Source organism: Danio rerio, chromosome 7 (genome assembly GCF_052040795.2).
Source record: "Danio rerio strain M-AB ecotype USA chromosome 7, GRCz13ab, whole genome shotgun sequence".
NCBI lineage: Eukaryota > Metazoa > Chordata > Actinopteri > Cypriniformes > Danionidae > Danio > Danio rerio.
The window spans coordinates 42,876,563-42,899,478 of NC_141027.1; the positions used below are offsets into that span (position 1 = coordinate 42,876,563).

Genomic DNA, 22,916 nt, shown 5'->3' on the forward strand with positions numbered 1-22,916 from the left:
AGTTGTGTCTTCCCCTCATTGCTATTCTGCACACAAATTTTCTAAGGTACAGAGATCCGCACTGAGAGAAAAAAAAAGAGTTCTGGAGCATAAAGCTCTCTCGAAAAATGTTCGTTTTGACAACTGGATTTTGTCTAAATTAGCAGCTATTTTCCTGGTTCAGTTGGATATGAGCTGGATGCTCCTCAGCAGGGGCTTATTGTCGTGGTGTTTTTCTTTTTCCTCTCTCTTTTCGTCGTGTTGTGCAGTGCACTTTTGTACTGTAGTGTTATTCTGAGAATGCCAGACTGCAGGAGGTCACAGAGAAATAGAGCTCCATCTAATGTTCTGAATATGTTAGCACACGCTGGCTTTTTTATTACCGAGGCTCATACACGAGGTGGAATCAAAAGAAATGAGGAAGCAGACTCTGCTCCAAAAAACTATTTATTATAGATAGGCCTCAACATTGGTGCATTATGTCCAAAAAAAAAGTAATTTATTGCTATGTTATTAACAAATGGCAAACACAGTGGAATCTATTTACAACCCCAGTGTTGGAAAAATATACCTGTATGAACCGTTCCAATCGCTTGGACCAAATATTTTGGTTCCCACTGCAGAATAGGCCCTTCCAGGATTAATAATAATAAAAAAGCATATTATGTCAAATTTTATTTTTAAAGGGCACCTATTTTACCCCTTTTTCTAGTTTTAAGATGAGTTCTTTGTGTCTCCAGAGTGTGTCTGTAAAGTTTCAGCTCAAAACACCCATGAGATTATTTATTATAGCTTTCAAATATTAGAATTCTCGGCACTGTTCTCACGTGCCAGTCCCAGTGTCCCTCAATCTCTGCCTCAGCTGTGTAAGATAAACAGCACAGTGACAGACATGAAAGAAGTGGATCGTACGTAATGTTTGTGGGAAATACTACAGCAGGGGTTTTCAAACTTTTAAGACACGCCCCCGCACAGGTACCCCTCTCTCAAGCCAAAATTAAAATGCATGCACAAACATCATTCACATATTACTTGCTGCATTTAAAGTGCGTAGAATTAATTACATTTAAACTTAAATATACAGCTTACCAGATTCACTGTGATGACTAAGCCTGTTTCTGTGAGGACAACATAATCTGCAGTTGGATTATTGACACGACTAACCGTATAACATCTTCCACTGTCAAAAAATGTAAGCCATAGCATACAGTACTTGCTTTTGATGTACGTACATACAGAAAATGCTGCTTCGCAAAGCCAAGTTCACAGAGCCCTGACGGTGTGGTTAAGTCAGACATTGAGTATGTTTACATGGGCAACAATACTTTATTAGGATTTTAATACAATTAACACAATACTCTGATTAAGAGTGTACTATGTAAACAGCGATTTTTGTTTACCCTAATCCGACAAAAGTTATAACTGAACTGAACAGAAATTGAATTAAGATGTGGAGTATGCATATATTAGGGGCATTATTGAAGTAAACACCACAATCAAACTATTACCGTCATGTAGGACTTTTCACTGCATTTTGTGACAAGATCCACACACACAGCTGTCAAGGACCGCACACACACACACATCACGAAATGCGCAAGTTTTTTTTTTTCATTCAGCGTGCGGTATCAAATTTCATTAAAACAATACTCTTCCACCAGTCCTTACTTCATATTCTAGTCAAATACCCCAGTTTATCATCGGTGCATGAATGAAATTTTCATGAGTGAGAGTGATACTGCTGAACTGCACTTAAAGTAAAAAAAATTAAGATGAAACACCCAAAATTGCATGAAAATTGTGAATAGCCTGGTGACGCAACATTCAAAAGGCACTTCATGTAATTATATTATTGTCTTATTCAGATTAAGGCAAATAACTATACTGATGTCCATGTAAACGTAGTCAGTAGTGTCTTCAAAGTAAGTGAAAGATCCTGGCGCGCCCCACAGTTGTAAAACCCCTGTACTACAGTACAGTTCTACAGTTTGATATATTTGTTGTGGAGTTAATGGGTTGATGAGAACGATGAGTCACACACAATGTCATTACAAAGTTCACACACGAACACACACACGCACACACACACACACACACGTGAATGTAACAGCCTGATACATGTTAATATCCACTGCTGTATAGATATCTGTTATTTTAATGTACAAAATAATCCTGATTTATCAACCAAAAACCGAGATTGAAGCGTCTTTGTTTATAATTGTACTGACATGTGGCTGTGGTGATAGTAAAGACGGTAAAATTGCTGTAATTAATTTAAAACATGCACTGTTTTAAAAACATTTTAATCTTGTATAACTCATTTTTGATCACATTTGACGATGATTGATGATCACAGAGAGCTCAACAGATCGTATAATTCTTGATGCTTTGCGCACGTTCTGTCTTGTTGATATTATTATACGCCTTACTGCGAAGACATGTTAATATGTGGCTGTCGATCAATTCGGTGGGCAGGGAAGTCGCACTCCTACATATCAGTCCAGAATGACTAAGGACACACTATACCTACACACAGTTCTGTTCAAACAGCTGACAAAAGATTATTTCCATTATAGGTGCCCTTTAAAAGTCAAGCCAAATACAGTTTGGGTGTTAAGAAAAAATTTAAACATTACAGCCATAAAAATAGCCAAAGAAGCATACAGAAAGCGATGGATTTGTTCTTAGCATTTTATGCTGCTACGCTTCACCAAACGATCAGACTTTTGATTTCCACTTATCTGGCCAAGTAAGGAATAAAAGGTCCCATAGATTTAGATTAATTCTGAGCAGTGACAAGGGCCATAAATATCCATGTGGGTGGACTAAAATAGTGAGTAGAATGGGAGAGAGACATGGCTACAATTTCCTGTTATCACTGTGGTCTAAACGCAATCTGCAATTTTCCCTAGTATTGGTTGAAGTTATTTTATGTCTAGTGTTAGTATTAGTTTCGATTGTCAAGGTGGTAGTGGTTAATGTGTTGATGTTGCAATGTACTCTGACTCAGATATCTAATTTCCTTGTCATCGTTTTGTTTCTTAGGGACTCTTTACTCAAAGTTCACAAGAAGGCAATTAAACTAAAGGCAAAAACAGTATGTGCAACAGAAAAACCCACAACTTACAGGTTATTGAGTCTCAATGAGGAATACAGCATGAAGACTATTCTTCACAAAGATGTACATGTTCATAAGATTATAACAAAAAATTTCTGTTATACATATATAAATATACACAGTGCTTCCTACAGGTTTGAAATATACTTGCGGTGGTAGCCAGATTGAAACACCTTTTACCCACGGCACATGGTTACCTACATGCCACAAAAAAAGTGATTTTTAACAATATTTTTTATTTATTATACACTGTTTCTTTTCAGTGGAATAACGTTTTTTTTAAAGACTGTTGGAATAAAAAAGATATCCACTCTTTGTTTTACTTTGATTCTATTCAGGAGCCATGTTCACCCTCTGACAGGTAAAATTGAATGCTGAAATTTTGTTCAGTATTGCCAAATCATGTATAAAATAAAATATATATATACAGAAAATGAAAAATAAATGACAAAAGAATAAAAACATCTATGGAACAAAAATCTCTAAAAAGTTTAATATGTACAACAATAAAAAGATGTAGATTATTTGAATGGTACAGTAAATGGGTTAATTAACCATTTCTAACAGTGTACATATATTTTTCAGCCAGTTTAGATGCAAGTTCGTTCTCTCTGAGGAAAAAGAAAAGTTTATCTGAGTCGTTTAGACCAAATAATTAATTATGTAATATTTGTCTTGGTCTTGAGGCTGCCAAGCTAAAGTAAATCAGGCTTAAAATACAAAACGACGAAGGCTTATAAAGCAAAACCAAAAGACGAATCCCGGACATTTTAGGAGATTTTTAGAAACCTTGGGTGGACACATTTTTATATCCCAAAAAGGCACGTCTCTGTAGGTCTTTGCAGAGCATGTGAGACTGTCTGTGACAGTTCTTGAGCACACACAACAAGAAGTACTGTAGGAAACGTGTAGGGCGAGAAGTGATTTTTCACTAGTTAATTGATCGTGGATGTTTGGCTATTAGACAGATGCAAAAAAAAAGTGTAAAAGGATGATAATGATAAAATAAATTTCACCAAATATACTTGAGTGGTCGTTTATATACCTAGGCAGCCTGCCAAAGTAAAGTCGATGTGTGGGAAGAACTGCATACATGGATATTAGAAATAGGCGGCACAGTCGGTCAGTGGTTAGCACTGTTGCCTCACAGCTAGAAGGTCACTAGTTCGAGTCTTTATTGGATCGGTTGGCATTTCTGTGTGGAGTTTTACACATTCTCCCCGTGTTCATGTGGGTTTTCTATGGTAACGGTTGCTCTGGTTTCCCCCATAGTTCAAATACATGCGCTATACAGTAGGAGAAATGTGTAAACAAAATTGTATGTTTGTGTGAATACTAGTGTGTACGGGTCTTTCCCAGTACTGGGTTGCAGCGGCAAGGCATCCGCTGCATAAAACATATGCTAGAATAGTTGGCAGTTGATTTCAGCTGTGGAATCTGGCGACCCCTGATACATAAGGGACTAAGCTGAAGGAAAATGAATGAATTAATGAACTTATTAGAAATGTATAGTATTTAATATGCTTGCATCATGATTGCAAAGTGCAGATTTGCTTTAATCTTTAGAACGATATACTGTACAACTCTGGCTAGTCCGGTACTTTTCGTTGGAACCCGAAGAAAACCAATGAACCATGAACTATCCCCACTGTACCCTTGAGTAAAGTACTTTACATCAGGTTGCTTCAAGCAAGCAGAGACTGTAATAACTGAACTGTGAGTTGTGGCAGATAAAAGTATCAGCTAAAATAGTAATTAGCAATACTCAAGAGAGCAGCTTCCTTGAGGTCAGTGTTGTCAGTGCTAAGTTCAAAAAAATTGCTCAGATGTCTTTGTCTTGATTAACGAAACTATGACCTTGTGAAAAATATCACAGCAGTGTTTAACCAACTTAAAACCGTAAAGGAAACTAGCCTGTCTGCTTCATGATGAATGTTCATTTGCTATCTGTATTATGTCAAATATGAGGAGATATTAATATTCAAATTAACAGGAGATCTTGGTGTGATACAGCTTTATCTAATGAAATCTAGCTCAACAATTGCTATTCTGTAAAAAGAGCAGCATTTCACAATACCTGGAGTCTCCAGTGTGAATCAGTAATACAAAAGCCTACACATATCCCATCACTACTGTTTTGTTGGCCTTCTCCAGGGAAATAACCAGGCTTTCTGAATCAACTACTGAACAAAACATACATGTTATGAATAAAACCACAGGGTGCCTGTACTACAATATAATGGCTGAGATAATACCTTTATACACAACAGACACAAACAGGCATTCTAGACCTTAATGAGTGTGATATATGTGTGTGTGTGTCTCTCTTTTTCCAGGCATACCGCTTCCTTGCCGTCAATAAGAAACTTGGCTTAAGCGGGAGACCGGAGAGGCCCGTTGGCTGCATTGGCACTTGCAAGGTAAACAGTGTCTTCTGTGAACTGTCACAACCTCTCCTGATAGAGAAAGCAAACATTTCCTCATTTACTTCAGCGGCTGCTCATTACAGTTCTTTGTGGTTAATCCTCATAATAACTCCGAGGCCAATAGTGACTGTGATAATTAAATATTAGTCCAACTCCCTTAGCAACAGTTCATTCTAGCAAGAACAAAAAAGCCTCATGTTGTTACATACTTGTATATTTGCTATTGTTGTTTTTCTAGAAGACAAAAAGTGATGTTTTTAAAGGTGCTTCAGTATATATAAAAATGTTGTATTTGTTTTGAATACAATATATATACTCTCACTCGCCATTTTATTATGAACACCTTACTAGTACTGGGTTGGACCCCCTTTTGTCTTCAGAACTGCCTTAATCCTTAAGGTTAAAAGATTTATATAATATATAAAAATATATATATTTCTCATATATTTTGGTCCATATTGACATGATAGCATCACACAGTTGCTGCAGATTTGTCGGCTGCACATCGATGATGTGAAACTTCTCTTCCATCACATCCCAAATATACTCTATTGGATTTAGATCTGGTGGTTGTGGAGGCCATTTGAAAACAGTGAACTCGTTTTCATGTACAGGAAACCAGTCTGAGATGATTCGCGTTTCTGACACGGCGCGTTATGAATGTGCATGAATATCCCAGCAGATCCCGGTTTCTGAAATACTCAGACCAGCCTGTCTGGCACCATTAACCATGTAACGTTCAAAGGCACTTCAATCACCTTTCTTCCCCATTCTGATGCTCAATTTGAACTGCAGCATATTGTTTTGACCATGTCTATATGTCTAAATGCATTGTGTGCTGCCATGTGATTGGCTGATTAGAAATTTGCGTTAACGAGCACTTGAGCAGTATCTAATAAAGTGGCTGGTGGGTGTGTATAGAAATGCTTATAATATGCAGGATAATACCGAAATAGCTATTTGGTAAAGCAATGTCAGTGTGTGATGCAAAGAGCAAAGATTAAGTCAATCTATAGTCTCAAAATTTCTGTTTAGCTAATAGCCAAACATATATTGTAAGTGTCATTTTAGTAACCCCATCGTTTGACATAATTCCAGTAAATTCCAGAGTTTGTACAAGTATGTCAATAGACAGCAGCTGTGGTCACATGCTTTATTATTGCAATTTCCTTAATTACGCCATTTGTTTTGTTTATTTTAGTACATGATTACGTGTGTGTCTAAATATGGCTCAGCAGTATACTATTTAATAGTAATATAATAATTGTCATGGTTGAGGTTGGGGAAGGATTAGGACTCAATTGCAGGCACAAAAACATGTTTTTTATTATAAAATAAAACAAAAAAAAGAATACAAACATCCCAGAGGGGGAAAACATTAACACAAAAACAAACTTGGACTGGGCTGGCAGGGAAAGGGAGGACTAGACAAGGCGTTATAGGACAACAAACTTTATCATTTTAAAATTATTTAACAATCATTGATAATTAAAATTGCTCTCTTTTGCATTACACATAAAGAACATAAATAATTTATCTATATATAGCTATATTTAGTCAGATGTTAACATCCTTTCATTTCATAATGTGCTGAGCCCTACTGTCTACATTAAACATTTGCGGAAGATAAAAAATAGGAACTCCAGAGTAATGATCACATGTATGTGACCGAGAATTGATTGTTTACTTGGTGGGCAATGAGCAGGACTTTAGAAGCTAATTAGCTTCTGAGAAACACAGACAGCATTTGAGGGATGTTCATGTGTCTGTCTGTTTATAAAATATGGCATGTTAAATTTGCAGTTTGAGGTAAAGTATATGTCTAGATCTAACATTCGTCCATATAGTTTCACTTTACACAGTGGGTCATTTCTTTCCTCCTCAGATTTATCGAATCCTTGGAAAGACTGTGGTGTGCTATCCAATTGTCTTCGATCTCAGCGACTTCTACTTGTCCCAGGATGTCATGCTTTTGATAGATGACATTAAGGTGAGGCGGCTGATATCACACCCCAATGGTTCCTCAGACGCTGTGAAAAGAGGGCTCGCTTTGTGTTCCATACTTTGTCTATCTTTCTATATAGAGAAAGAATCAAATTTGGGGAAGAAAATGGGCAATGGACAGAAACGTTCCCCATAAATCATCAGTGTCAGAGTTTTACAGAGCATTCCTCCTGCTGTCTTCACTGTGTGTATTAATTCGGCTGTGTTTATGTGTTTTTCTAGAATGCCTTGCAGTTTATTAAGCAGTGCTGGAAGATGCCTGGACGGCCTCTTTTTCTCGTACTTATCAGAGAGGACAACATTAAGTAAAAGTCTCTTTCATTAGTTTTCATGGTTTTGTTTACAGTAATGTAACAGTATTGAACAATGATATTTTGGTTTCTAGGGGGAGCCGATTTAACCCCATCCTGGACATGCTGGCATCTTTCAAGAAGGGAAACATTGGAGGAGTCAAAGTGCATGTGGATAGACTTCAGGTGTGCTGCTCTTAATAAGAAAGGATCGAATTTGAAATGTGTTCATTTCTACTAATGCATTGTTTCATGTTTATGCATTACAGCATTGCATTTAAAAAAAAATTATTGAAATAACTCGTACAGTAATTAGTTGCTCATATTGGTCTGTTTATCTTGGAACAAAGTGAAGTAAATCTTGCTAATTACATTAAGACGACTGAACACAAGCAGACTTTACTACAACCAGTTATGAAATTTGACAAATCTCTCTGTTGCACGTATTATAATAAATCTATTAAACAAATGTTGGACTATTTTTCTTTTCGTAGAATTGTCTAACTTGATGTGCTTTAAAAAATTGGGGATTTTTTAAGGTACTTTATGATAGTGGATCTAACTTAAGGCTGATGTATACTTCTGCGTCAAGCGCACGCGTATGCTATGGCGCAGCCTACACATCGATGCATAGCCCTACGCTGTGGTCGTCGGCGTTGCTGACACGCACCTTTTAAAAAAATGTAATTAAATGTTGCAACGACGCGAAACGCAAGCTCTGTGATTGGTCGGCTTTGTAGCGCTTACGAGTCTGTGCGGGACCGAGAGCTGCGCTAGTCAGATGGAGTGATTGTTTACAAGCGTGGAGTCCCGTGAAGGAGCTTCGGATGGAAGGTTTTATTTTGTGTTTACTTTATGGTTAAAGTTGTTGCACATCTGCCGGTTTCTGCCTCAAAATGAGTAAGTTGAGCAACTTGTACAATTAGAAATCATTCAGAAAAAAAAAACACTAGCGAAGAAACTTGACACAGAGGAACATTAACACCTCACTGTCAATTAGAGTTTCAGTTAATGCAGATCAACAGAAACAGTGTGCAGAAGTATAAATGCACAGCTACGCGCGTTGCATGCGCCGTGGGTTACGCCGATCACTTGACGCAGAAGTATAAACTAGGCTTTAGAAATGTCTGACTTAGAACTGTCCTTTTAATTAATAATTTTGTTGTTTGAAATGTTGTTTGTTTTGATTTAATTGGTGTTGCAGTATTATAAGCTTTAACACCGTTTAATATCAGTCAAAGTGCCCTGAATAGACTGCAATTAGTCCAAAATACAAGACTTCTGATAGGGACTCGCAGGCATGAACAAATATCCCCAGTTCTTTCCTCTTTGGGCTGGCTGCGTGTTAGGTCCTGGATTGATTTTAAATGGTTAATTTATGTTTATAAATCCTTCGATGATCTGGCACCGTTTTATTTATCACATTTTTTACATGTATGTAATCTTGGTAGGTCACTAAGGTCTTTTGATCAGTTTATTCTTTCTGTAACAAGGTCCCAGTGTAAAGAAAGTGAGGATCTTGCTTTTGCTTTTATCGCCCCAAAATACTGGAACAAGCTTTCCTCCCATACTCGACATGCTAAAACTTAATTTGTTTTTGAAAAGCTTCTGAAACTGCATGGCAACGCGTGGTGCTGTAGGTAGTGCTGTCGCCTCACAGCAAGAAGGTTGCTGGTTCGAGCCCCAGCTGGGTCAGTTGGCATTTCTGTGTGGAATTTGCTTGTTCTCCCCACATTCGCGGGAGTTTCCGGGTGCCCCGGTTTCCCCTACAGTCCAAGGACATGCATACATGTGAATTGGGTAGGCTAAATTGTTTGAAGTGTATGAGTGAGAATGAGTGTGTATGGATGTTTCCCAGAGATGGGTTGCAGCTGGAAGGGCAGCCACTGTGTAAAACAAAACAAAATGTGCTATATGAATGTGAAAACTTAGAACTTAGAACTCAGAACTTATAAATGACACCTTATACATACTTTCAAACAACTGGTATTGCAAAAGCTTTTATTTATTCCATTAATTTTGCAGAATATTATTTAAGCAAACATAATATTGTATTATCATGTGAACAACATACAGCACAGTTGGTATAAATAGTCCCTCCATTAAATATTATAACAAATAAATAACAAGTCTGATGTATCTAGATGCATCAAATATGTAGCTACTAGCTAACAATGTTTATACATCATTATACTATATAACATATTTCACCTGTCTTATCTACCTCTGAGCTAACTTACCTGAACTGTGTCTATCACTGATCTAATCATATCTTTAATCTACATCTTTCCCATGGTCACTAAAATCTCATCCTCATTTTCATCTGCTGGAAGAGACAGTTTGGTCCTTTTCTTCTTTCACTTACTATAGAACATTGTGGTGCTCACTAATACACTGTTCCCTGCATTCGTATCTAAAGGTATTGCAATTAATATTTTGTTTTATCTATAATGCAATGCCATTAACATATGACTAATCAACATTATATTACTAGCCTTCATGTTGTTATTTTTACAACTTAAAAGATAACAGCTGAGCTTGCTAGCTAGCTAACTTATTGCTATATTGCACATGCCATTTGGCAACATATTGATTTACAAAAAACAAATTGATAAAAACTTTTTGGAGTAGTAAATAGGTCATCATAACTTACTGGAGGTGATGTTTCAGATTTTTTTGTGGATCTTTGTTTTTATCGATGTTTTCAATTGCAAGTACTCTCAATAAATGCCAGTCTGTCCGAAATCACGCCACAGAAAAACACTGCACATCATGTGACTTAACCAAAGCACATCTTTGGTTAAACTAAGGTCTTCTCTTAAAAAAATATAATAATCGAACATTATTAAAAGTTTCAATAATTTGAAAATGTTATGTAATCTTTTGATGGCAAAGCTGAATTTTCAGAAGGCTTTACTCCAGTCTTCCTTGTCAAATTATTCTTCAGAAATCATTTTAATATGTTGAATTGAAACTGAAGGAACTTTTTTTATTATTATCAGTGTACAAATGTCCAATGTAATATTTTTGTGGAAACCATTATCTTTTTAGGATAGCACAAAATGTATAATTTCTTTTTAAACCCAATTCTTAATGACCCCAAGCGTTTGAACTGACAAGAACAATATATTGAATCATTCGGTCAGACAGCTTAAAACGTCTACCTGTAGATAGTGGTGCATTAAAGGAAAAATGGAGCTGTACATATGAGGTTGAAAATAGTAACAGTCATTTTTCAAGGTTCATAGACTCCATTGACCACTGTGTGAGTCATTACCTCTAAATGGTGAAGAATGATTTGTGGTAAATGTTTCCAAAATTGCTCAGCCTGTCAAAATGTCTCCAAGGACAGCACCTCAAGTTTCAAAAAATGCCAGAAAAACAAAGTGAACAAAAAAACGCGCAAGGAAGCAGCTTTAAATGTGTGAAGTAAAGCATATACAGCATAATAAGGAAAATATAGTGTTGTCAGTGTGAGATACTGAGCAGCTTTGTAATATTATGATTGAAAAAAACACAAATTCTTCATAGATACTTTTTTCATTTTATGACACCCCTGAGGTAAAAACAAAAGATAAAATTGGAGAAAATGTAGGCAGAGTCTTGATTTTTAACAGCTAGTGTTTGATTGGATGTGACAGAGTCAGATGTGAAGATAAGCTTGCCATGAAATGTATCAGAAAGGTGCAGGGGTTATATAATGATGTGGAATTGAAGGTTCACATTTGACAGATACAAGGTCAAAATTATTTAACCTTTCAAAGTTAATTCAATAGCTTGCGTTAAGACAATCCATTATGTGATTTTCCATTTCAGAATTTCAGCAGAACAATGACTGCCTGAGAAAAAATCTAATTATAATGTTTGGAGAGACCTAGTTAAAGTTCATATTTCTGAATTCTTGAGAGATGATGTGACAGAAAATGGAGTAGAAGTTCATGGAAGATCTATCAAACTATTTGAGTTAAACCATTCATGTGAAGGAGAAGCCAAGAAACTAAATTATATACAATTTCCAGCAGTCTGTTTTAGAACTGAAATGACACATTAATCATTAATATGCATGTGCATTGTGAAAATGGTTCTAATCAGCTATCCATCCTTTGTTACCTAGTAACTCCATTCATCCCTCGGTTCTGTAGTTGCTTAGTGTGTCATTTACAGTAGATCATATTACATGAATTATCACGTCTTCAATAAATATCTGTGTTTTCTGTGGTAACTCTATAGACCCTGATATCAGGCGCTGTGGTGGAGCAATTGGATTTTCTACGCGTCAATGAAGCTGAGTAAGAATTAACCTCCATTTACACCTTTTTATTTTCCTCAGCTTTATGATCAATATTGTTCATATATTGAGGCAACAGAAAGAAACTCACTTATTTTGATGCATTCATCTGCCTTTAAAACATTTCCGCTGTTCTGTATTGTAGGATCCCTGAATTTAAGAGCTTTGAGGAGCTGGAGTTGCCCAAGCACTCGAAGGTGAAGCGTCAAACAAGCACACCCAATGCCTCTGATCTGGAGCAGCAGCCTGAGATCAATGACGAGGAATGGTTCAATAAATCCACATTTGAAATTCTGCAGAAATTCAACGTGAGCTTAACTATCATGTCTGTAAATGATTGTGTGTTCAATATTTGCCGCCTTAAGTAACTCATATTCTGTTGTTAGGATTGTGACTGTCTGGCCAGTCAAGCCCAGCTGGCCAGCATTCTCCTCAAAAAAGAAGGCCCTGAATTCTTCAATACAAATGGTATGTGGTTTTGTAATCTTGGTAGGTTTAAGGTTCATGAGCTTTTGCTTAAATTTGAATGCACTAGAGCAGGGGTGCCCAAACTCGGCCCTGGAGGGCCGGTGTCCTGCAGATTTTAGCTCCAACTTGCCTCAACACACCTGCACGGATGTTTTTAAAAGCCTAGTAAGAGCCTGATTAGCTGGTCCAGGTGTGTCTGATTGGGGTTGGAACTAAACTTTGTAGAACACCGGCCCTCCAGGAGGGAGTTTGGGCACTTCTAAAGGTTTAGTATAACTACTAGCTAGTTTGCAACTAAATTTGTACTTTGGATCGCACCATTTGCTCTTACTGGGGACCTGTTGTGCAAAATCACTTTTATAAGGGGGTTAAACACAGTTGTGTGGCAACAGTTTGTGAATATAACCAGCTTTTAATGGGAAAAAAAATATTAATTTAATTTTTTATGATCACACTTAATAAAAACAAACATGCAAAAAACTTTGATTGACATTCTCCGTTTGTACATGTCATCAGAGGGGGAAAGCCATGCCCATTATTCTCTCCCTCATTAGTATAGGATGTTAGTCTTGTTTTGAAACTGCTACTATGCTGACACATGGGCATTTGTTGCCCTGCTCTCCTAAATAGGGCTGAGAATTCAATCTCATTTGAATTTAAAGCAACAGTCACCAAAATAGCACAATTAGGATCAATGCCTAAAAGGGGCAGCTTCAAAGAGTTATGCAACATTATGAGTTAGGTATTCTGAGCTGACACTTCATAAACACCATCTAGGGCAGAGATGCCCAAAGTGGGGCCCACTGGCCCCACATCCTATTTGAGAATGATGGAGAGGGTTGGGGCAAATGCCTATAACAGAGATCCTCATTTCTAACTTAACGTAACCTTGTTTGTGTGTTTGTTTTATTGCTGAGCTACAAAAAAGCAAACTAAAGTTAAATGTTTCAATTAAATGTAAATAAATCAAAATGTTTTAAAGCGTAAATATTGTCACTTGATAAACAGAGAACTATGCAGAAGATATAGGCCAGCAAATGAAGGCAAAAACCAGTGCAACTCTATTCTTTTATAAACGATAAATGATAGTAATGTTTTGTAGGTATTGTTAAATATCATTAAATAAATTCAGCCTTAAGAAAGTTTGGTTTTTGGCCGTATTTTAGAAAAAGTTTGGGCTCCCCTGCTCTAGCGACATCAAAATTTTTATTTTATTTTGTTTAATTTAATTAATTTTAATTTATTTTATTTTATTTTATTTTTTTATCTTGTAAAAATGGGCGTGATAGATCCACTTTGAGGCAGAATATAGTTAATAGTTTGTTACCTTACGCTGTAAGGTAATGCAGTGACATGGAATGGCGTAAAAACCCAATCATAAGCCCTCAAATTGTTAAATAGCCTGAAATTCACATGAACACAACATGAAGGAGTTAGAGATACTAAAAGCTTTAAAAATTCAGTAATGAAGTAATTCTCATTTCAGTTGAATCAAACCACAAAACAGTCTTTGAAAAATAATATTATGACAACTCGTGGTCCTTTATTATCATCACAAGCTCAATGTAATTTGATCTCTTTTCTACCACTATTTAGAGGAAAAGGCTTCCGAAAATATTCAGTTGGAACGTAGAGTTCTGTTTAAAGTTTAAGTTCAGTGGTGCAGCATAAGACTATTAGTGCATAAGTTGTAACTTAGTGTCCCTTTATATGTCGCAACTAGGCTACATTTGTAACTTGCGCACTGCTGGTACAACCGCTCCCCTGGAAACAACCCCTAATTAATTAAAGGATTTATTTTAAAGTGCAATCAAATGTTTCTCCTGATTTCTGCGACAGTTTTTTGCCAGCGCTTTTAATGATTAGATGTGTCAGGCCGGAGTACTTTAGCACTATTGAAGCAGTGAGCTTTTTCAAGAGCCACAGGACACGTCTTACTGCATGGCTGCTTTTACAGCTCATCTGAATGAAATGTCCACAGCTGTAATCCATTTAGTGCCTTCATGGCTAAGCAAGTGGGTTTGGCAATGCTAGCTCGCACACCCTTGTCACGGCTATAATTCCCATAGTTACAGTTTATCTAAACGCTCAAGACTTTTCACACTCTTGAACAAGCATGGACCGATTAAATAAGCACTTTTATGGGATTTTTTATTTATTTTTATGTAGCTCTAGCAAATGTTCGGGCCTATATATACTCCAGGGACAGGATTTGACATTCACTTTTTTGATCACCAGCCACTGTGGCTAGTAGATTTCCAATGTTACTAGCCACTCACCATTTTCACGAGCCACCATTTTGTTATTGGGAAAATATATTTTATGTGCATATATTTAACTTTGGCCTGCTAAAATGACTTAATTTTTATTATGTGTTATTTACACATGCCTCCTTGTTCATTTCACTTTTTGAGTGTGTTGTGTATGAGCTTGTTCAATGAGCATGAGCAAATGGATTGTTGGTTTTTTTGTGTCACATGCAATTAGTATTTATTTCATATACATTTTCAGGGCTAGCGACTTACCTATTTTTTCTCTAGCCACACCAAATGAATTATGTCCTACCCACAAAATTTAAATAATGTGTCAAAACAAGCAAAATATAGCTGTATACATACACTTTTTATTCAACAAAGATTTTCTGAAAAAACAAAACAATAGACATTTAAACAAAATTGTTGTCATGTATCTAGAATAAAAAGTATTTTGTCCAGGCTAAAGGCCAGATCACCAGTTAACTATACATAAATGGACAGTTAATCTCCAATTAAAGCAATGTTATTGTAAAGGAGTATAATCAAACAGGGATGTGATTCTTTTCTGTATTTTCGTATTTTCCAAGCTCAATGTGGCGACCCCTGTAATTAGTGTGAATTCTAAGTTTTATTTTTTTGAAGGGGGGTCTCTCCTTCGTCATCAAATCCAGAGATGTAGTTGTAAACCTACCTAGGATACTGTCTATATACAGTAACAATGATATTGTGTAGTACTATAATGTGACGAAGCCACTGACAATATGCAAGATTCAGAAATCGCTTTGAATGCGTATGCAGCGGTGCACATTTTTTCCGCGTTCACATTTACATGCCACGACCACATGCGCTCTATGTATATTATAAATACGGCTGCAGGATGCACATTTGTAATTCTTCTCTGTAATTTATCTGTCCTTAGGTCTTCATTAATTTAGGACTACCTCAAATGTAATACCTGACAGAGTCATAGATTTAGATGATATTACAAATTTATAAAAATATATTTTATAATTGATTAAAGCTATTAAAAAGGGGACTAAGCCAAAGGAAAGGGACTCTTCCCTATTGAAAATAAACAGCTTACACCAGCCTAGTTTTAGAGGGGTTTTAGCCATTTGGTTTCCAGCTATTTCCAGCCTGGTCTTAGCTGGTCAGGCTTTTAAAATAACCGGCTAAAACCAGCATGACCAGCCTGGTTTAGGCTGGACATAGCTGGTTTTGACTGGGCAGCCAGCCTGGTTTGGCTGGTCAAGTTGGTTTTAGCTAGTCATCTTTCAGCCTGGCCAGCTAGGAACAGGCTGGAAATAGCTGGAAACCAGCCTGGAAATGGCCAAAACCCCTCTAAAACCAGCCAACTAGCCTAGGCTGTTTTAAGCTGTTTTTCTCCAGCAGGGTTAATAACGATGTGTGGTTATTTTTAAGGTGGAATATTACAGTATATTTGGCTGGTCAATTCATTGGGACTCAATATTTTTACAGTTCAAATTGTTGACTAACTAGCAGTTTATGTATCATGTAGAATAAAGAGTCGACTAAATCACAGGGAAGGTTACATTCTGTGGACACTAGAACTAACCGAGTTAGTGCCCTCATCTAGCGGCTGTGTGTGGATCTGTCCCGACATTGAGGTACAAAGTATAAACCTATTACTTGGGTCATGATTAAACTGCTAAACATTTAAACTGGTAAAACAAAAAATGTTGTGGGGCAGGTTTTTGTCTTCCTTTTTTTTTTGTCCTCGGCTGATCACATGCCTGATTAAGCAAAAGAAAGCAGGTAAAAAACAATGAAATGGATGATCGCGTTAGGTTCATTAATAATCTGTTCAAAGAATGGTTAAAGTGAAAGTGGCAACAGCTGCTGCTAACAAAAAAGCTGGAGTAGAACTGTGAGTGCACAAGCATCGCTATTTTCCATTCTATTTTAAATAGAACCAATCGCACCAGTTGTGTTTCCAGTTACGGTTGCTTTGCGACACTGGAGCCTTCGTCATTGAGTGAGGAGAGCCTGTGTCTCACTAATCGCCTGATTATGCTCTTATCCGGTATTCACCTGCTTTCTTTTGCTCGCATGAACAATTATCAGTCATGCTGATCAGATTTGCACGCATATTGTTTTAACCTAAGTTCTAATATTTAGTAATGAGCCAGCACTGGCAATTTAAAAATTATTGTCAACTGACTAAAGTGGCTAATGGAGGTGTCTGTCCAACCCGCCACAGCTGAAATCTACCTGTGTTTGGTGAGGTGGCAGCCTGGCAGGTCTTAATGTCAAGCCCTGTTTAGGGATGATGTTTTAAATAGTACATAGTGTCTGAATATATCTTTCTATATTTTTAGAGAATCTTAAGGATGAATTGGAGAGAATCTACAGAAGAGCTGGCAGCAGGAAGCTTTGGTAGGATTTTCCTCTATTCTTTAATGTGAAACTACACTTATTTTCTTATTACCATGGTGACCTTTGATATGTTTATGCCAATAACAATTTTTTTACTTGTGTGTTGTATTTTTTAATCTTGCATCAAATTGAACAAACTATGCGCATATACAGTTGAAGTAAGAATTATTAGTCGCCCTGAATTATTAGCCCCCTGTATGTATGTTTAATACAAATAAGATTTTTTAACAGGTTTCTAAACATAATTGTTTTATTAACTGATTTTTAATTACTGATTTCTTTTATATTTGCCATGATGACAGTAAATAATATTTTACTAGATATTTTTCAAGATACTAGTATCCAGCTATAAGTGACATTTAAGGGCTTAACTAGGTTAATTAGGTTAACTGGGCAGGTTAGGGTAATTGGGCAAGTCATTGTGTAACAGTGGTTTGTTCTGTAGACTATCGAAAAAAAAAAAAAAATAATAATAATATATATATATATATATATATATATATATATATATATATATATATATATATATATATATATATATATATATATATATATATATATATATAAAGGGGGCTAATAATAATTGCCCTAAAATGTTTTTTAAAAAATTAAAAGGTTTATTGTTTTATTCTAGCTAAAATAAAACAAATCCGACTTTATCCAGAAGAATAAACATTATTGAAAATATATCGGATAAAAACATAATTTGGGAAATATTTGAAAAACAATAAAAAAAAATCACAGGAGGGCTAATACTTGACTTTAACTGTATATATGTTTTAAACACGCAAACCTTATGTAGGCTGGCGGTGCGTAGTGCTGCGGCCGTTATCCAGAAGTTTGCTGGTTCTATAGCTCCTCATATTACTACTATGTTGGTCCATGGCAAGCAGGTAATCAGCCAGTGGGGCAAACGACCTCTGCATGTGTCATGCAAGCGTCGACTCTGTGCTAAAAAATGTTAACTCATGAGCACGCAACACTCATCCCTTGTTGTTGTTGTTGTTTTTCTTCACATCTGCTGAGTCAAGCTGTTATGCTCATGCACAGAGAAACCATGCAGCTCTATTTTTTATTTTTTTTGTAATTATTTTGCGTCTGTGGTATTTATTTACTTTGTAATTTGCTGCATCTTTGATTGAGTCGCCAGTATATCAGTGTCTCATTCGCAGTTTGTTTGTGAGCTAAAATCCATTATGTGTGTGGCAGCGTAACCTGTCCATAACACCTGTTTATATTAATTCCTCAGAGGAATCCATCAGCTAAACTTGAAATTGGTGAACATTAAAATAGGTTCCTGTAGCTCAAACGAAGCTAATATCATTGATTCATTTTCCTTGGAGCGCATCCACTGATAAAAAAAAAAAACATTCACTCCGGAAGTTACTTTGCATAAAAAGTGCCTGGCAGATAAATGGAATTATAAATTGCCAAAGTGTACTAAGGGTTACTTCAGTCCAGGAGCAACAGCAGTAGGATCTGAATGCCCAAATGCCACTTTGTCACTTTGAGCTGCTGAGTTTTCCTGACCGTTTTGATCCCAGAGGGCCCAGCTTGAAATATTAATGAGGATTTAAATGCTACAGGGGGTCAAAATCTCGGAATATATAACAACATCTCATTTATTCAAATGAGCATCATGCTGCATTACAATTAGATTTCTGAAAATCTGAAGTTCGTCAGGTTCACGGAGTTCTTGTTGGAACTGCTGTTGACCTCTAGCTATATAATTTGTCACTGCTTGTAAGGCAGCAAGTCTGATGTGCATCAGTGTTCAATAGTTTAGGGTCAATGTTTTTATAAGAGATCTCTCTCATCCTCACCAAGGTGAAAAATAATATAAAATTTGTAATATGGTAAAGTCACATCAGACCATATTAAAGGATACTCCACCCAAAATTAAAATTTCCTCATCTTTTACTCACACTTAAGTGTTTAACTTTTTTTTTTCTTTTGTTAAACACAAAACAAGATATTTTGAAGAATGATGCAAAAGCAGCTAACATCATCCATAGTAGGAACAATAATTCTATAGATGTCGATGGCTTTTTTTTTTTTTTTTTTTTCATTCTTCGGTATATCTTCCGTTGTGTTCAATGGAAAAAAGAAGCTCAAACAGGTTTGGAATTTTTTATTTTTGGGTAGGCTTTTGCTAGTAAGCTAATAATAAAACATTTGGTGAAATGTCAGTTGTTTGTGTGGCTGTTTTTTTAAATAAAATTTATAATAATATACAATTAGTTAATTAACTATCTTGAAGAATAGTTCGGAGCTGTGTGATGTTGATTGACAGTGTACTTTTTTGTGTAGTGTGCAGGAATTTTTAAAGTTTGTCAAAATAAAGTAGTGAACATCATTAAAGGGCACCTATGATGAAAATTTTGTACGCTGTTTGGACAGAACTGTGTTCACAGTCATATTAGGGTGATATAAATAGAATAAGTCTTTTTTTTTTTACAGTGGGATTCAAATCCCTAACATTTTAAGGCCCACTGCAACGTGACGTAAAGTGCAGTTTCCCCGCCCACCAAATTGATTTACAACTCCGTATTAACACGTCTCCATAGTAACGCGTATACTGATATCAACAAGACAGGGCCTGTGCAATGCAACTGGGATTAAAAGGTCTGTTCAGCTCTCTATGATCATCAATCATCATAAATAGTGATCAAGAATGAGTTTTAAAATGTTTTTGAACAGTACATGTTAATGAATTACACCGATTTTATCGTCTTTATTATCACCACAGCCGCATTTCAGTACAATTATAAATGAAGACGCTTCAATCCCGGTTTTTTGGTGGTAAATCAGGATTATTTTGCACATTAACATATCGAATATCCATATAGCAGTGGATATTACCCTGTATCCTGACACATTTGGTATGCAAAGTGAAACGCGGTGCTGTGTGTGTGTGTGTGCGTGAACTTTGTAACAACATTTTGTGTAACTCATCGATAAAACAAATACATCAAATAATCATTGGGAAAGTTCTTACCGTAGAATTTCTCACAAACGTACTTTGAGATCTGCTTCCTTCATGTCTTTTACTGTGCTGTTTATCTATCGCACACAGCCAGAGATTGAGGCACACTCTGACAGGCACGTGGGAACGGTGGGCAGGGAGAACTAGCATAAAAGGCACAGGCAACAAAAACAGCTACATTGTGTTCAGAATTGAACATTCCAATATTCTGAAAGCTATAATAAATAATCTGATGAGTGTTTTGAGCTGAAACTTTACAGACACATTCGGGAGACAAAAAAGACTTATTTTAAATCTTGACACAGGGGTAAAATAGGTGCCCTTTAATGGTAACCATAGCAAGTATTGTATAATGACATCTTGGCAGCTGACAGTTCACTGCCTGGGCTGGCTAAAGAATGTAATTTTCAAGATTTAAATTTACGTTATTTATTAAGCAAGTTTATATTGCCACAAAAAAACATGAAAATTAGAAATACAAAAATAGATAAAAATAGAAACAGAAATAACATGTGAAACAGGAAAAACAAACCATCACTCTAGTCTTCAATGGCACACTATAAATGCTAGCGACATGTATATTTCTTAATATTGAAAACTGTTGTGCTTAATATTTTTCAATATATAAAACAGCACTGGATTCAATTTGATTCATCCATTTTGAATATTTTTAACCAAAGACTTCTTCAAACTTGAATAGGAGTAATGTATATATTTTGGAATTGAACAATATTTTCAACACATGCTCATTCTGAAAACGTATCTATATATGTTTCTGGAGATCTTCAATTATGTAGCCAGAAGTACATATGGCTGCATTTCTTCTTTAAAACGAACAGTACGGGGCAGTATGGCGCTGCTCCTTTTTGCGCTTACCAGCTGACCGCTTACCTCCACATGGACGGCTTTCCCACTGTTATCAGTTTGTCCAGTTAGCTCGACATGTACATTGGCAGACTTTAGACGCAGAGAGGAGCTGACCAGGATGACAGGGTTCGAGTCCAGCGAAGAATGGTTCCTGAAAGCGAGTAAGACAAAAACAAAAGTTAAAAATAAAATAAACAAATAATTAACAGGGAGAGTATTTGGTAAAATCTGAAAACGTGGTAAAAATCAGGCGAGCGCTTTTCTTTTACTGGGTTGCTATTTAAAACTGTCGGTAGGGTTTAGGGAAGTAGGTGTCAATCAATGCTTGTGAAAACACTATTGGTTGGGTTAAGCGAAGGAGGAGGGTGGGTCAGTCAGTCAGTCGAAAGTGTCATCAGGTGGATTCACACGAGAACAGCAGGTGCGAATGGTACTCGTGACAGAAATGAAAAAGCATACACATCGCTCTCTGGTGGATTAATGAAAACATAAACTGCAAAAATAAATTTATCTCCTGGGGCATATTTGATGCTCTCCAGAAATATATATAGCGGTATGTTTTCAGAATTAGCCTGGGTTGAATATTTTAGTCCAGTCAATTGTATGTTTGGCTTCATTGAATGAGTGAGTACATCTGTTGTGTTGTATTGTGTGTTCACCAGGTCCGTTGTGCGCCTTGCTGCCAGTCTCTTAACTAAACTAGTGGACAGCCTTGCTCCGAGCATTACTAGCGTTTTAGTGCATGGCAAGCAGGTAAGTGGAAAACAGGAACAGAGGCCTAAATGTGGAATTTCAGTTTGGGACTTCTACAAACTTTTTAATGTTCACTGATTATAAGCCAAAATACGCTTGAAATAGTTTTAATCTTCAAATCAGCTGTATGCCGAACTCGAGATGGACTCCTCTTCCTATTAAACAGCAGGGATGATAGCTAATCGCATCAGTCATCACTAGCAAAGCTAACCTGCCGCCCTTTCATTTGATGCTTAACTGCTCCTTTTGCGGCGAGAATTGCTTTTACCCAGAACCCCTGCTACCATCCCCATTGTCCATGCATTACATTTAACATCAGTGCGCATTTACCTTTCATTTGCTATGTGTTGAGACAAACATCACGTGTGGTGTGGAGTGTTTGTTTAATGAACTGCTATAGTTTCCCAACACAGTCCTGTTTAGCCCCTGGTGGTTGTGAAATGATTCATCAGAGCTGCGCACTAGCGGTGAATCTGCATATAAATTGCATCCTAGGGGCCTAATGTTGTGGGTAAGATAAATGGGTACGTTTTGGTTAGAAAATGGGTCATTCTTTGCATACAAGAGCAGTCTGAGCTGACCTGCATGTGGAATTATAGAGTCTTAGCCTTATTTAATTTAAAGAAGCTGAGCCTGTGTGCTCTCTACTTTTTGGATTTGGGTAAATTACTTTGCAGTGCAGTATTGACGTCTGCTGGGAAAAATAAGGAGATATAGCAGCAGATCATGCAAAGCAAGCCTTTATAGACTTAGACCACAATGTATACATTTCATTGAATAGATAGCAAAATGGCAACATATCACTTAGCATTAGCTGGCAAATCATGACAGACATTTTCCCAGATGTTTTTTTTTTTTTTTTTGTAGTAATTTTTACAATTACGCTTGTTTTTCCCCTAAACTAAGCTTTGAAAATACGAGAATACCTGATAAAACTTTATTAATCAGAATGTTTTTTTCTGTGTAAATGCTATTATTAAAATAGATATATATTAATAAATATATATACACATACACACTCACCGGCCACTTTATTAGGTACACCTGTCCAACTGCTCTTAACACAAATTTCTAATCAGCCAATC

The 22,916-nt window shown here is 36.5% G+C and overlaps 1 protein-coding gene across 4 annotated transcripts in view; it reads left to right on the forward strand.

Moving 5' to 3' along the window:
- The window catches only part of phkb (phosphorylase kinase, beta), a 140,714-nt gene that overhangs the window by 109,286 nt on the left and 8,512 nt on the right, over positions 1-22,916 (forward strand). For 2 of the 4 annotated variants that reach the window (XM_087261643.1, XM_087261641.1), the window contains 9 exons: positions 5,434-5,517; positions 7,409-7,513; positions 7,750-7,832; positions 7,913-8,003; positions 12,048-12,106; positions 12,251-12,413; positions 12,492-12,573; positions 17,168-17,225; positions 18,028-18,118. In XM_087261643.1, coding sequence (XP_087117769.1) covers positions 5,434-5,517; positions 7,409-7,513; positions 7,750-7,832; positions 7,913-8,003; positions 12,048-12,106; positions 12,251-12,413; positions 12,492-12,573; positions 17,168-17,225; positions 18,028-18,118 — 816 coding nt within the window. Of the gene's footprint in view, positions 1-5,433; positions 5,518-7,408; positions 7,514-7,749; positions 7,833-7,912; positions 8,004-12,047; positions 12,107-12,250; positions 12,414-12,491; positions 12,574-17,167; positions 17,226-18,027; positions 18,119-21,740; positions 21,832-22,916 lie in introns of all 4 variants that reach the window. The other 2 variants (XM_087261642.1, XM_087261640.1) reach the window with 1 other exon arrangement.